Here is a 17,024-nt window from a genome sequence, read left to right as displayed (position 1 = left end):
AGATGATGTTCTAAGCGTTGCTCCGGATTTAAACATGTATATTTGCTATCATATCGAGGCTAAATTAAAGTCACCACCAACTACACTCCTGGAAATTGAAATAAGAACACCGTGAATTCATTGTCCCAGGAAGGGGAAACTTTATTGACACATTCCTGGGGTCAGATACATCACATGATCACACTGACAGAACCACAGGCACATGGACACAGGCAACAGAGCATGCACAATGTCGGCACTAGTACAGTGTATATCCACCTTTCGCAGCAATGCAGGCTGCTATTCTCCCATGGAGACGATCGTAGAGATGCTGGATGTAGTCCTGTGGAACGGCTTGCCATGCCATTTCCACCTGGCGCCTCAGTTGGACCAGCGTTCGTACTGGACGTGCAGACCGCGTGAGACGACGCTTCATCCAGTCCCAAACATGCTCAATGGGGGACAGATCCGGAGATCTTGCTGGCCAGGGTAGTTGACTTACACCTTCTAGAGCACGTTGGGTGGCACGGGATACATGCGGACGTGCATTGTCCTGTTGGAACAGCAAGTTCCCTTGCCGGTCTAGGAATGGTAGAACGATGGGTTCGATGACGGTTTGGATGTACCGTGCACTATTCAGTGTCCCCTCGACGATCACCAGTGGTGTACGGCCAGTGTAGGAGATCGCTCCCCACACCATGATGCCGGGTGTTGGCCCTGTGTGCCTCGGTCGTATGCAGTCCTGATTGTGGCGCTCACCTGCACGGCGCCAAACACGCATACGACCATCATTGGCACCAAGGCAGAAGCGACTCTCATCGCTGAAGACGACACGTCTCCATTCGTCCCTCCATTCACGCCTGTCGCGACACCACTGGAGGCGGGCTGCACGATGTTGGGGCGTGAGCGGAAGACGGCCTAACGCTGTGCGGGACCGTAGCCCAGCTTCATGGAGACGGTTGCGAATGGTCCTCGCCGATACCCCAGGAGCAACAGTGTCGCTAATTTGCTGGGAAGTGGCGGTGCGGTCCCCTACGGCACTGCGTAGGATCCTACGGTCTTGGCGTGCATCCGTGCGTCGCTGCGGTCCGGTCCCAGGTCGACGGGCACGTGCACCTTCCGCCGATCACTGGCGACAACATCGATGTACTGTGGAGACCCCACGCCCCACGTGTTGAGCAATTCGGCGGTACGTCCACCCGGCCTCCCGCATGCCCACTATACGCCCTCGCTCAAAGTCCGTCAACTGCACATACGGTTCACGTCCACGCTGTCGCGGCATGCTACCAGTGTTAAAGACTGCGATGGAGCTCCGTATGCCACGGCAAACTGGCTGACACTGACGGCGGCGGTGCACAAATGCTGCGCAGCTAGCGCCATTCGACGGCCAACACCGCGGTTCCTGGTGTGTCCGCTGTGCCGTGCGTGTGATCATTGCTTGTACAGCCCTCTCGCAGTGTCCGGAGCAAGTATGGTGGGTCTGACACACCGGTGTCAATGTGTTCTTTTTTCCATTTCCAGGAGTGTATAATGGTATGACACAGCTGCGTGTTTGAAATTAAACTCAAGTTCTTTGAACCAATCAACAACTGTATCATTTGAAATTTAAGGTCGGTAAAACGATCCGATTATTATTTTATTTCGGTTGCCAAGAATAAGCTTTGCCCTTAGTAACACACAGGAACTATCTGCTTCAATTTCGCTACAAGATAAACTACTTCCAACAGCAACAAACACGCCCACTGTGTTTAACCCATCCTTTCGGAACACAGTTAGGTTCTTCGCTATTATTTCGACTGAACTTATCTCCAGCTTTACCCACCTTTCAGTGCCTACAACGGTTTGAGCATCAGTGCTTTCTATTATAGCTTGAAGCTCTGGTACTTTCACAACACAGCTACGACAATTTAAAACTGTTACACCCATGATTCCTGTCTCTACGTTCTTCCTACGTTCGACCTGCACTCTTTGAGACTGAAGACCTTTTTTGTATTTCCCCGAGACCCCATAACCTAAAAAACCAACCAGTCGGCTCCACACGGCCCCTGCTACCCGTGTAACCGCTTCTTGGGTGGTCTTCTGACCTACTCAGCAGAACCCGAAACCCAACCACCCTATGGTCCAAGTCGAGGACTGCAGCCTACACGGTCGCAGAACAGCCTGAGCCTCTGATTCAGACCCTCCACTCGTCTCTGTACCAAAGGTCCGCAACCAGTCCTGTTGACTGTGCTGCAAATGGTGAGGTTTGCTTTCATCCCACAAGCAAGACTGGCTGCCTTTACCACTTCTGTTGGCCGATCGAAACCAGGGAGAATTTCTACACACATCGTTGGTACCGACGTTTGCCACCACCTACAGCTGGCGGCAACCTGTGCTCTTCATTGCATCCAGAAAGATCCTTTCCACGTTTGGAGTGACTCCACTCGGTATGCACCCGGAGTCCACATTGGCTTTCTTCCATTTCTTCCCTAAGGGGCCCTATTACGCTCCTAACATTGCAGCTCCCAACTACCAATAAACTCACCCTCTGTGATTGCCCGGATCTTGCAGGCTGAGAGCTTCACGCTACGCTACGCGTATACAGGACGCGCAGAAGAGAGACCTACCACAGGCAACCTAAGGCTGTTGCCTCTACTCTTCACCCAGACGGCGCATGTCAGTAGCTCTGTACGTGGCGTACTTAACGCTTTGCAGGTTCCAATGTCAACTTTTATATGCAAAAGTCATATATATACAAATCATTGAAGTGGCACACTACACGTTTTTGGATCCATTGTCAGATGTGTGGTATTTTAAGACGTTTTAAGTCAAAGGTCTACAGAAGAAAGCTAATACTTTTGAATCATGTATTTTAAATGGTAATTAAGTGGATGACACGCACATACACTGGACAGTCAAAGACGCCCTTATGGGATGTGAACAATATGTGGTTCTCCATGCGTATGCTGCACTAAAATTATTCGTAAACACTTCCTGTAAATTGATTTATTGTAATGTTTTGATTGTACGTTAGGCTTTAAAGGCCTGTTAAACAGGACCCGAAAATCTTAAATCTGTGAAACATAACACACATGATAGAAAGTTTCACCAGACATTACGTACACAATGGTAATTTGACAATGGGCATGACTGCGTGTTTCTCTGTGACATACCTTCATTAGTGTGTCAATTTCATACTTTAATTTTATTGTTTTACTAGCTGAGTACCCTGCACTGCCATGATACGTATTTATTCCAACCTTCTGTTACTCCATCACCTCCTTCCCCCTCTGTCCATCTTCTCTTACTACCCTCCCCCACCCCTCACTCCCCTCACAGTTCATCTCTTACTGCCCTTCTCCCTCTCGATCTCCTCACCACCGCACTCTGTTCCTCCCCTACTCCCCACTTTCTCTGGCCATCTTCTCCTCCCCTCACACTTTGTCCATCTTATCCTTTTCCTTTTCTCTATCCGTTTCCTCCTACCCTTCTATCTGTCCGCCTCCTCATCCCCCTGTGTGTGTCCTTCTCCTTCTTTCCCCATCTCTGACCATCTCCTGCTCCGGCACCTTTTCTCTGCATCACCAAATTATCACTCTCACCCCAACAGCAGACTGGTTGTTCTTACCCACAGTGTATTTCTTTCCAGGTAGTAAGTAGTATGTGCACCACGCCCCGTTGATATCAATACAGGGGTTTGGGAGCAACATTTTCCACATGTTTTTGTCGGAGTGCTTTTATTTCGCATATTTTTACATATATCACACAAATTACAACTGTATCTCTAACGAATTTCGACCTGTAGTTTCATTTTCTCACAGCTCAATCTTTAAGACACAATATCTCCTGAACAATGTGTCGTACAGTTTTTGCAGGTGTATTCAGTGACATATATGAATACTGTCAGCAAAATGTATTGTGAATACCTCTAGTAGTAAAAAATTAAAATGTCATGCCCGATGCGGATGTTTTACTGTTTGAACAACAAAAATGTACAAAGCAATAAACTTTTTTCCTCTCTTTGTGGGAGTTGTCAGAGAGAGAATGTTTCGTAAAGGTTTGGAATAACGTATAGTGTTTGTTATAAGCCACTGAGTGCTCTAATTCTCAAGTAATGGATGAATGAAATCTGGGTGTTCACACGTCGTCGGCTACACTTCTCTACCAGTTCCAACCTCATCCCAATATTGGGTAGGTGGTTCTTCCTCCAACAACTATTCTTTCCAGGCAGTAACGGGTATGTGTATCGGGTTGAAATCGGTCCAGCGGTTTAGGGGGAGAAGTGGGACATTCATGCATATGTAGGGTACATCCATTTTGATAATACCCATGGATGTGGTAAGTAGTTCACAGGAATGGGACATACATGCATATGTAGGGTACATCCATTTTGATAATACCCATGGATGTGGTAAGTAGTTCACAGGAATATTCCGTGGATGTCATAGACGGTGTACGGAGAAGAAGTGGTCACCTACGTTAGCTCCTGAACGCAATAGGGGCATGCTGTCTATTACTGCTCAGGGCCAAGACACGGGTGTCATGTTAGGGACCATCAGGATAAAAAGACCTTGATCGATGGGATGTTAAACTCTAATCTTTCCCCTTTCTTCGCTGTACACAGGGCTACGACACAATGGTTGGCCAACGCGGGGCCCAGCTGTCGGGCGGCCAGAAGCAGCGCATCGCCATCGCCAGGGCGCTGGTGCGCCGCCCAAAGATCCTGCTGCTGGACGAGGCCACCTCTGCTCTGGACACCAGCAGCGAGGCCAAGGTGCAGGCAGCGCTAGACAAGGTCAGTCCACGGTCACGATACAGATGTACCTCTTTTTAATGCCATTGTTTACGTAATTCTAGTTCCAGTCATTTTACTGAACGTTCCAATTGTTGGTTCTTTAGGAAACCACTCATGGCTCTATACGATATTGAAGTGCCTGTGTTCTTCAGAAATACCACGCACAGTTCCTTCGGACACGCATATATGTCCGAAGTAACAAGCACTGCGTCGACTGCAGCGTTTATGGAATACATGAAATGTATTCGCATTTGTGAATAGGGGCAACTATCAGCTGTATAATCGAATGAAGACAACGAGAATTTGTGCCGGACCGGGACTCGAAACTGGATTTCCCGCTTGTCGTTGACAATTGGTGATGTATCTGACACTGACGTTTTATAGTTTAAACCCTGTGTTAGATACATCCCGGTTATAGCAGCAGTGAAAGACAGTGACACAGCTAGCTGAACTGACTACTAACAAAACTTTTATTCATTATTGATGCGTATCACTGTGTCTGTGATGAATAAAGGTTTCTTGAAATTACTGCAACTAGCCGACTTTTGCTTTGTTCTTAGATTTTTATAATCCCATTACCGGTTTCGAACCGCCTAGCGATTCATCATCACATAGTAAATATTTATTGATTGTCCGCAGCAAAACAAAAGGCGACTGGTTGCAGTAATTTTGAAGAAACCCTTAGGCTGCTAACAGCCGCCACTCGTAGTCCTGTGGAAAGCTGAAAATGCGGTAGCTCGAGAATGAGAGCTTTCACGCTCAAACCTCACCCTCAACTCCCTGAAAAATCAGTCCGACCACTAGTCCCACCACTGAACACTGCTTACTCCAAAAAACCGCCAGAATCAGTGCTCTCCGCTGGTATCTACAGGTGGTACAGTACCCCTTCCAGCGCCTTGCCGTACTACCATTTGAAAAAACTATGTATTCGTAAGTGCGCATTAATTACTACATGTTATACATTGCGCAAAAGAACAGTACCATATGTCGAAACCCCTTGTCTCCCACCGCCATGCAGGTTTGAAATTTGGCTCCGAAGTGCGTACGAAAATGTTCAAATGGCTCTGAGCACTATGGGACTTAACATCTGAGGTCATCAGTCCCCTAGAACTTAGAACTACTTAAAACTAACTAACCTAACGACATCGCACACATCCATGCCCGAGGGAGGATTCGAACGTGCAACCGTAGCGGACTGAAACGCCTAGAACCGCTCGGCCACTGCGGCTGGCAAAAGTGCGTACAATCTTCCTCTGTAATGGTGCGAAAGAATGGTGCCTTGCGACACCGCCTTCGGGCTCGGCTACCTTTCTAACAGTTAAGTATCGATACAGGCGAAAAAAGGCCACAGAAGCTCAAGTGAGGTGTAATGTAGGTTAATGATGTCACATTCTCACCAAATTTCACCAAAACGCTGCGCAACGAAATCGTGGGTGTAGCACATGATGGGAAGGTCTGTGCGCTCTCTCTTACCCACATTTTTCTTTTCTTTTTGACGCCTCTGCTTTCAAATCACGTAGTTTTCTTATGGGTGGCCGAAGAAAAAATTTCCAATACACCTACACTACCAATCGATAAGAAAATCCCTCAGTAGGTGGCGTAAAGGGCGTCAATGAAACTACCCCTTTGCTTAGAGCGTTGATTCCACAGATTTCGTTGTCGAAAATGACAGTCACAGTGCGATGATCAACTGTGCGACGTTCTTGACAACGTTCGATAGGTTGTGACCCCCTGGACGACACAACCGTACTGCAAAGACATTGCGAGGCTACAATGCCAAATAACGTGATCTGACCCCTCTGAAGTGTAGTAGAGTGCGACCTCAATTTTTGCTCTTGTATACCGATTGGAACCTCCAGAGATCGTTAAAAACTATTCGAATATTTGAACATGAGATACAAATTATAGTTGAAAGCTCCTTTCATTAAACGTCAATAACTGCTCACTAACGAGTTTTTTTTTTTCATGAACAAATTGCAGGCTAGCGTTGGTCGAACGACCATCATCGTCGCGCACAGGTTGTCGACTGTGCGCAATGCAGACAGGATCGTGGTGCTGTCCGCAGGCAGTGTGGTCGAGCAGGGTAGCCACGACGAGCTGATGGAGCTCAAGGGCCACTACCACGCGCTCGTCACTGCCCAGCTGTCCACCGCCGTCAAAGAGGCCGAGGAAAAGGGTGAGCCCCAGCAAGTTAGGGTATTCAGCTATGCAAGTAAGACGAGTAAACAAAGAAATCAATTCCTGCACTTCATTTTAATTTAGGTCACTGAGCGTGCCCAACATGGCGTACAGTTCAGGAGATTAAAATTACAACTGGATGAAACCAGCATGCAGCAAAGTGGTGGTAATAATGAAGTGTAGTTACTCACAGAGGTACTGTGTGGAATGTAATTATTTTATGGCATCATAACTTGGTAAACATGCTAATGCCGTAATGCGGAACCAATTTACATTGGTAAACAGATTAGTTGCAATTGTGGCCACCAGTTGGAAATCTAGTGCTGCATACTGTATGAAACCGAGGCTGCCATTTGACAAGCCATGCCGGCCCCGATGGCCGTGCGCATCTAGGCGCTGCAGTCCGGAACCGCGGTACTGCTACTGTCGCAGGTTCGAATCCTCCCTCGGGCATGGATGTGTGTGACGTCCTTAGGTTGGTTAGGTTTAAGTAGTTCTAAGTTCTAGGGGACTGACGACCTAAGATGTTAAGTCCCATAGTGCTCAGAGCCATTTGAACCATTTTTTTGACATGCCATAACGCGAGTGAACAGTACTGCGGCCGAAAAGAGGGAACATGCGCTGTTGGTGAAACTGTCTTACGGGAATGGCAGCAATTACAGTGCTGCATTGAGAGAGTATCGCCAACTGAAAGGCCTGAGGAGAGGCCCGACGTCATTAAATGGTTTTCAAAATCACGGCCGAGCTCGGTCTGGCACCAGGAAGAAAGAGGCATCCTGCTCCAGTGGAAGCTATTGAAGAGGTTGCTGTTTCTGTAACTGACCATGCAGCACGTGCCCGGGTAGTGACAGTGCTCTTTCAGTCTCACGAGAATTGTCAGTACCGTGGTCAACAGTATGAAAAAGCTTCCATCTATTATTCATTACTACACGCACCATATCCAGACTAGGCAGCTACTGAAACCTCACGATCTGCAGCAACGTTCTGCATTTGCTCTTCGGTTTCTGGTTGGGATCGAAGTTGGTAACATGTGACCTGGCAATATTCTATGAAGTGACGAGGCACTAGTACATGGTGGGGTACTGTAAAAACTGCATGTTGGCACGAAGATCCATTGCAGTCGCCATATGTCACTATGTGGTTTGAATTCACAGGCACCTTTATTGGTTTTCTGTGAAGAGAATACACTCAAACGATCTGTCGGGTGTCTACCACTGTTGTGAGCCTACTTTTGCCAGACATCTCTGCAGTTCTTTTCCTGCTTGGCAGCTGATTACGAAACTTAGCGCTAGATTACAGTCGACTTTTCTTTGAAAGACATGATTTTAAGACCTAGTCTAACTTATACAAAAGATTGCTGAATCTGCGTACTAGAGCGTCTGTCGAATACCGACCAGTTAGAGCCCACTTCAGCTCATCTACACCTCAGCACGTTTCTGCATGTCTTTTTGAAAAGCGTTACATAAAAAAATATAATTACTCGTGAAATGAAGCACTTTATTGTTTTAATTTTAGCTATCTCTGTCCAGATCTGTCAGTTTATACAATTTATAATAAATAATAATAATAAATAAGTAAAAGAAAAAGCCTTAATTATACAGTGTGTATTCCACCGAAGGTACACCTTAGGGATTTTTACAGCTCGCGCTACAGAATACGAAACTCTCACCCACCTTCTCCAGTCAGCCTATTGCGTGGGAAGCCCTTAGTAAATGTATGAAATTTCTGTTGTGTTCCTGCTCACCACAGGTTCCCAGAGTTGTAGCATCCGCTTAATGCTGTAAAAATAGAACACCTTTTAAAGAATTATTCTTTTGACGAACTGCCCGTCCTCCTAATTTATAGCCATTCGTGCAGTAAAATATGCAAAAAAGTTTCTAACTGGCACAGTCCATTATTCTGATTATGAATCTCCACCGGAGACAACCACCAAAATGAGGACTGTTCCCAAATTTTCAGTAATGGGATGCATGATTCTGTGATGGCTTCAACCGAATTCAAACGCAAAAACAGAAAAAACGCTCGTAACTGAGCTAAGTGCTAAACTTATCAGGTAATCAAAGTTCTCTCTGGGAGTTATCACGCCTTTGCGAGTTATGTTGTAGTGGATTTCCACACACTTCGCATGCAATATCTTTCATCTTGAATTTTGCTGAATAGGCAAATTTTAGCTGATATAGTATTGTTGCTTAGAACAACTATTTATTTCAAATGATAGAGCACAGCTATGAGTCGTTCAAGACTTTAACGAACTGTGACTCAATCCTGAACAACAGGTGACTGATATACTAGGACATATATTCTTACTGTTAAATAAGGCATCGATAATGACTGGGCACTAGCTGAAATCTAGATTTGTCTAATAAAACCTGAAATAAAATGAGGACTGTTTGCTGTGCTTTATCAATTGAAAGTCATGTAACAGTCGTTGAGTGCACCAGAATTTCTAAGGGAAGGTAACTTGGTGACAACTATTTATACTCTTTATTTTGAAATTAATTCCAAATTTCTGTATTTGATCATTTTCATTCACTAAATAGATTCTGAAGCTCTCACGACTTCATCAACATGCACATACCATACAAATCAAATTGGTGCAGACCTGCTGTATATATACAAAATCTGCACATTCATGGATTGCCGTTATGTACAATTGCACTTTAGACACATCAAGCAAAATGCTAGGTCAAAACACTGATTATCATGGACAGTATATAAGTGTACACATATGTAGCTCCAGAGTGAGTGAACTTAGCTGCATTGGAGTTACACATTTATACATTCATATTTTATATATGCTTTGCATGACAATCAGTGTTAGATTTGGCATTTTGGTTGTAGTTGCCACTTAAGATGAAGCTGTGATAATATTCCATGACTGTGCATATATGTATTCTGTGGGTGTGCAGTAATATGACTATCACGATATGTCCATGACGATAAAGCCTTTAGAGCATCAAAATTGACTGCAATACATGAAAATCATCAAATGCTGCTGCCTGGAGTTAATTTCAAAACAAAGAGAGTAAATAGACTTGTGGGCAAAACTTAAGGAGAAGAGTAACTTTTGTATGATGTGTCACTGCAAATTAGCACAATGAAACTAGAATCATACATAGGAAGAACTTCTACAACATTGTACAAAAGTTAACTGAAAGACATATGCAATGTTATGAACAAAATGACAGTTTCATTCAGAGATAATACTACTAATTTGGCTAATTCAAGGCACTTGGGGTCATTTCATTAAAATTATTCTGAAAAAAATTCTAAATAATGGACTTCATGACCATTGTTTTTTAAGTTTCTTCATTCCATTATATCTCTCCGTAATAGTTGTATATTCAAAACAATGAAAATTCCAACTACCAGTTAATTTCAAGTATGTGTTTGGCAAAATAGTTTTAATTTATCACCAAGCTCCAGACAAATTTTTTCACCATATCTAGTTTTTAAATATTCACAGCCAGTAATGTAATATGTTATTTACTTACAGCTCACTAATCTTTCAAACAAATTAGAACTGTTTACATCATTCAGCTTAGTCATTAGCTTACATAGCTTATAAATGTATTAAACATAAGGATTATTAATGTTCTAAATAATGATGAACATGACTAATATATGGAAAAAATTTAAATTTGACTAAGATATTTTTGTTGGGGAAAATATTAAAGTGAAAGATAAACAAGTTTCACATAATGTTTGCAAATATTATTTTAAATTATCTTCAGTTATAGAACATATGAAACGTATGAAACATAATGCTTATGGAGAAGAAGAGATGTTTGAGGAAACTGATATAGAAATATGGGAACAAATAGAAAAGTCGAATTCTCTCCTTTTTATAACGAATTATGAACTTATCATTTTCCAACAAATAATTTACCAAAAATATTAGAATATTACATTAAAAATAATATATTTTTTTCAAATTTGTCACTCAATAACAAAGAAATCTAAATCTATCTATTTAGACAACAGAGAAATCAATAAAAAGCAACTACTAAATTTATAATGAAATAGTAAACATAGATTTTATTTTTATACTAGAAGACATAAAGCTTATTTCAGCTTCAGTTTATTAAATTTTATTAGCTGGTAAATTAAGTTAATTTTAATTTCCATAAAGCATTGTTACAAAATTTCCTACAATATTCTTTTATCAAAATAAAATGAGAATTATTTCTTAACTTGTTTATTTATGAAATTTTAGATGACTATATCTCTTATTTTCTGATTATACTCTAATTGTATCTTTTCTTTCTTTTCACTCTCAATTGATCTTAGCATAGATTCACTGTTCAAATTTTGAATATTTTTATAGCTGAAAGTGAAATCCTTTACCTTCATTACTGTGCTTTTATCATTCTCTCAAAATAATAACCTTAGATGTAGTTGAAGTCAAATCTGTGTTTATTATTTCATTTCTCATCAGTCCATTCACCCAACATACATCCTTTTTCTACAATTTTTAAACTATCATCGATATACATTACAGTGTTCATACAAAAATATATAAAATGTTTTCCTAGCTTATCCAGCCTGTCATATGACATAAGATTTGCATTTGGTGTGGTGAATGCAGTTGGAAACAAAATTGTAGCTCCATTATTTTCCACATAATAATCCTTGAAATAGTACTTCTGTCCACCACATGCTCATTAATAAAATTTATATTCAAATTATCTAATTTGCCATCCACCAGTGTCTCAAAAACAGTTGTAAATCTGTCACATATTCAGTTTTCTCACATTTTGGCATTGTGCATTGTCTAAATTTTTCCAATGAAGAGTTTAGACAATTCCTAGCTTTTTTTTGGATTTTATTGCATTCTATCAGGATCTAAATCAATATGCAATTTTTCTTTAACTGTTTTGATATATATCTCATTGGCTTCAAAATCATGAGGACTAGTTAGTAATTTTATTTTCATAAAGTCTTTTACACAATTTTGAAACAACTTGTTCTTTTCTTACTACAGTTCCATACTTTTTCATAGAATTCTAAAATCTTATATTCTTTTCCTACATATTCCTTTACTTCATCACTTACCAGGTACCAATAAAACTTCCTTTGTCATCAGTGTGATTACATTTATTTGTTTTCTCTTCTGCACATTTGACATATAAAGAAGTATCAGTTTTTCATTTTTATTGATCTTTATTCATAATGGCAAAACTGGATGATACAATCCTCTTGATGGTAATAATTTACATTTAACAAACCCATACAATGTTTTACAATAATCTCTTGGTTTATATATTTTTGTGTCCTGTCATTCTCGATAATAATTGTAATATTGCACAGCTGGATAAAGACTACAAACATCATCACATCTTATTGTTATGTTAACACCATCTGATTTAGCCTTCAATGTTATTGTATTAGTTTGACCACCATAAAAAGCATCTGTCGGATTCAAAGCTTCAACAACTTCAGATAATTGTTTGAGTTTCTTAAGTTTTTATATGATGCTGAGTTGATACAATTACATTCCCAAATTTTTACTAAATTATAGCCTGAATTCCGTATTTTATTAGTTCTTGTTAAAATCTTTTGATATAGGTCATCAATTAATTCTTTATTCTGTTGTTAATTATCTCACATTTAAAACATTTTTTCAACCATGTCAAAAACAGCCATGGTGTTGATAAACAGTATTGGTTTCTTTATCAAAGCCATCCACTTTAGCTCCAGCTATATTTACTTCACCATCATTTGCAGCATGTTGAATACAGATTTTTTTCTAGAATTTTCTTTTACTTTTTATCCAATACATCAATGCTTCCCTCAGGCAAATATTTAGATCAATATATACCTGTACAAACTCTGGCAAATGTTAAATAAAATATTGGATATATTTAGCTACTTCTAGGAACACTCAGTTGTAAGCAGCCTATTCTCAAAGTATATACTTCAGAATTACTATCATTATTAATTTCTTTTGATCAAATTGAACACACAATTTTCTTTAACATTTTCACTATTCCATTTGCGAAATAATTGAAAACACAATAATATTCGACATCAGGAACCGGCAATATTTAATTTTCATTTTTCTTTGTATTGAACAAATATGGGTTGTAACCTCTCTTCCATTCATTCAAATCAAACGTTTTCGTGGAGCTACTAAGAGAGCATTGGGATAAATGGTTTTATTGTTTTTTCAGCACAATGCTTCAGAATGAATTGTGGATCATAGCCTTTAGGAAAATGAGTTATAAATATGTAGTTCTTATTTTTATCAGATGTCATCTGCCTATGGAATTCATAATTCATCTTATTATAAACAATATCACCATTATGACTGTGAGCTATTGTAGGATTTAGAATATGTATAACAGTTTCTTGTTGAGCTTCATAATCCAACAATGTATATTGTTCAGTATATTTACACAGAATTGTCTTTGATATTCCCTTTTCACAACAGTTAAACTGTTTTCCTGTAACTGTTTTATAACATTCTCAGCACTGGAAAATGTAATAAGTTTGGTAGTCTTCATTAATATAAGAATCGTCTTTACTGCAATATTGAGAACCATTGATTATAAAATCCTCACCAAAGTTTGTTTCACAATACCTTTTTACTGTTTGTATTGTATGTAACATTTATGATTTCTAGTTTTTACTATGTGTGTACAGTTTCTACCTTTGTTCAAAACTGCATTTATATTCTTTAGATCTCAAACAAATGCACTTACATTCATGACATTTGCTACCTGTATCAAAAACGTCTTGTTAATTTTTAAGCATTCTTCATTATAACAATATCTATTGCAGTTTTCACAATATAACTTATTTCCACAGTACTGTGTTGTGTGTACAGTACACAGACTTTTCTCTCTGCTTTACTGCTGTGCGTGTTCTTGTTGTGATACAGTTTATTACATATACTACAATAATATGATGATCCTAAGGAAGCTGACATACTGTTAACAACATCAAAAAGGTTGTGAGTTTTATACAGATTATCTTTATTGCTTTATTGGGACTATGATAGATAACTGAATTGAAATTTTCTGCTTCTTTGTTGTATTCTCCTAGTTGTTTACTGTTTATTGGTTTTGTAACTTGTATTTATCTCCTCTAATTTTCTTAATCTCACCTGTAGTCAGTTGTCTTAGTAGTATAGTACTTGTATGGTAGGTTAGTGTCGCTGTTATTGCCCTAGGACAACATAGATTATCATTATTTTAATTCTTGTAATATATTTTTTTGTCTTTTTTATTATCAGATAAATTTATTGTTACCTCCACCATTATATATATATATATATATATATATATATATATATATATATATATATAGTGTGTGTGTGTGATTTTATTGCACAAAACATGAAGAGATTGTTTAGTTCTACCTATGTCTCGTATCTTGTAGAAATTGGTTAAAACATTTTTGGAACTGCAGATCTATATTAAATTTATCCTCTTTTCAGAATTTAGTTCTTCGTTTAGCTATCTGCACCATAGAACTGAGTGAATTCATTACATAATCTCTTTTCTCTCTTGGTATTTAATTTACTATTATCAGCATAATTAAATATAATTTTATAGTTAACAGATAAAGCTTTAAATTTTTCATTAAATTTAGATCTAATTTCTTTAACCTCAAATAAATCATTTTTAGATTTAGCCCTCTTTTCCTTGCTGAAAAAGTTTACTTGTGAAAGGATAAATTTTATTTACTCTCACTATTTTTTATTGTCTCATTGGTCGAGTTTTTTCAATGACATCACCCTGAAATCTCTAAAAATAATTTATATTAGATACTCGTTTTTGGGTGGAATGGAAATTCTAGTAACACAGCTGAAGCAATTAATTCTAATTTCCTTAATTTATAGTAGTCTCTAATACCAAGGTTTTAGCTAAGTTCTGTGTTCATCTACTTTCATATTATTGAGACTTCTTGTAGAGATGAATAAATTATGTAATGTAATTAAATTAATCATGTCATCTTTCTTTAATCTGCTGCATCTAGTTTAATTATTTCTTCTACAATGATCATGAAGCTGAACAAGCATAAACTTCCTGAACAAAGCTTTAATTTAGTTACTAATATTTATGTAAATACATTTTTTGAACTTTTTGAAAAACAAGAATTTCATAAAATAGCAAATGCAATAATTAAGTAATTTTCATTTTTATTAATTTTATTTGACATGTACCATTGTTTACAATAATCCTGAAGACAAATCATGCATCTACTTGAGAATTTGTCCCTAGAGGTAGGATTTAAGTGAAAACATCCTATTATGAATCAGGTCCTATTTTTTGTAATATCCAGAGGAGCACTATGAATCCCAATGGCTTCAGTAAGTTACTGTCTTTGAATGAAATTGCCATTTTATTCGTGACATTGCATATTTCTTTCAGTTACCTTTTGCATTATGCTGCAGCAGTTCTTTCTACATATGGTCCAAGTTCCATCGAACTAAGTTATTAGGCAGTGGCACATAATTCGAAAGTTACTTTCGTCCTTGAGTTTTTCATCCAGCGTATGAGGGGTGATCAAAAAGTTCTCATTTGAGGGCCTTTCTGTGGCATGAATGCAATGTAGCGCGTCTCTGAAGTGGGGACGTATTAACCGACCTGTAGGCAAGGGACTAGTGTGGCGCAATGCGGAAACGTCAACTATGGCGACGTTATTACCAAATGCGTCCGAACAGGACCAACGTGCTATTATTCTTTCCTTGGCTGCCGGAGTAGAAATACCGGCAGACATCCACCGGAGTATAAATAATTCCTAAGGGGCACCATGTCTGTCAAAAACCACCGTTGCTGTTTTATGACAGTGCAAATCCCCATAATACAAATGTCGTAATGCAGAAGTTATACCAACTCAGGTGGGAAAGAGTCGAACATCCGCCTATAGTCCTGAGCTCACCCCATGCGATTCCCACACTTTCGTTCACTTGAAAATGGCTGTGATAGCCCGATGATTCCCGACGGACGAGGATATGCAGCAGGCAGTATAGGACTTCTTCACGCAGCAGGATACATTCTTTTGCGAAACGAATATCTTCAACGTGGTGTGTCGGTGGGGTGTTCTCCTCAATGGTCACGGCTCATTTGCCTCATTGGCATACCGATTCTGAAATGTACGGATTCCGAACGGAAACTTTTTTTTTTTTTTGCGTCTTATAGTTGGGCGTCAAATGGCTCTGAGCACTACGGGACTTAACTGCTGTGGTCATCAGTCCCCTAGAACTTAGAACTACTTAAACCTAACTAACCTAAGGAAATCACACACATCCATGCCCGAGGCAGGATTCGAACCGGTGACCGTAGCGGTCGCGCGGCTTATAGTTGTTCTAGATGACTACAAGCATGAGATAAACTTCTTTCCCTTATCAACAGTGTAAGTAAACCCTATAGATGTTCAACTTGCGCTAACCACTTCAACTTACGCTAACCCCGTTGCTCCTGCAGCGGCAGGAGGCGAGCGGCCAGAGCTGGAGCGTATGGTGAGCGTCCGCAGCGAGGCTTCTTCAATGGCGGGCAGCGAAGGGGGCCCCGTCAAGGTGCAGCCAGAGGCTCCAGAGGAGAAGGTGCCCGACGTGGGGCTGACAACCGTGGTGCGCCTCAACGCGCCGGAGTGGCACCTGCTGGTCACCGGCACAGTTGCCGCGCTCATCGCCGGCGCTGTCTTCCCAGTTTTCGCTATCTTCTTCGGGGACGTGCTCGGGGTAAGCACTGCGCTTCTTGGGACACATTACAACATCAAATTAAGCTGTTAAGTTTCGTGAGGACTGGAACTGACACTCCCACTTTGTTGGAAACATAAAAACATCAGTCAAAAAAATAATCACACACTGGAGCCCCGCTAATACCGCGTAACACCGTAAGTTTCTCTAGGTAAGCCATATTCATTTGAAGCCATTCATTGATGAACAGATCACGCATAGCTACCAACTTATCTGGATGTTCATGGCTACATTTCACCCTCTGTACGATATAGGCCATAGTCCCCGACAGACTCTATCGTATGAATATCCAATGGGCTAGCGTGCTGCTGGAGGTGCAGTATGATGTCCGAGAGTTTGTTAAATCAGGGACGTATGCATGCAGCAACATCGAACACTACTGTA

The 17,024-nt window shown here is 40.3% G+C and overlaps 1 protein-coding gene across 2 annotated transcripts in view; it reads left to right on the top strand.

The window, feature by feature from the left end:
• The window catches only part of LOC126473837 (ATP-dependent translocase ABCB1-like), a 675,020-nt gene that overhangs the window by 601,872 nt on the left and 56,124 nt on the right, over positions 1–17,024 (top strand). For both annotated transcript variants that reach the window (XM_050101164.1, XM_050101163.1), the window contains 3 exons: positions 4,583–4,753; positions 6,734–6,929; positions 16,366–16,622. In XM_050101164.1, coding sequence (XP_049957121.1) covers positions 4,583–4,753; positions 6,734–6,929; positions 16,366–16,622 — 624 coding nt within the window. The remainder of the gene's footprint in view (positions 1–4,582; positions 4,754–6,733; positions 6,930–16,365; positions 16,623–17,024) is intronic.

The sequence above is a fragment of the Schistocerca serialis genome, chromosome 4, assembly GCF_023864345.2.
Source record: "Schistocerca serialis cubense isolate TAMUIC-IGC-003099 chromosome 4, iqSchSeri2.2, whole genome shotgun sequence".
Lineage (NCBI taxonomy): Eukaryota > Metazoa > Arthropoda > Insecta > Orthoptera > Acrididae > Schistocerca > Schistocerca serialis.
This window is presented reverse-complemented; position numbering and strand designations above follow the sequence as displayed.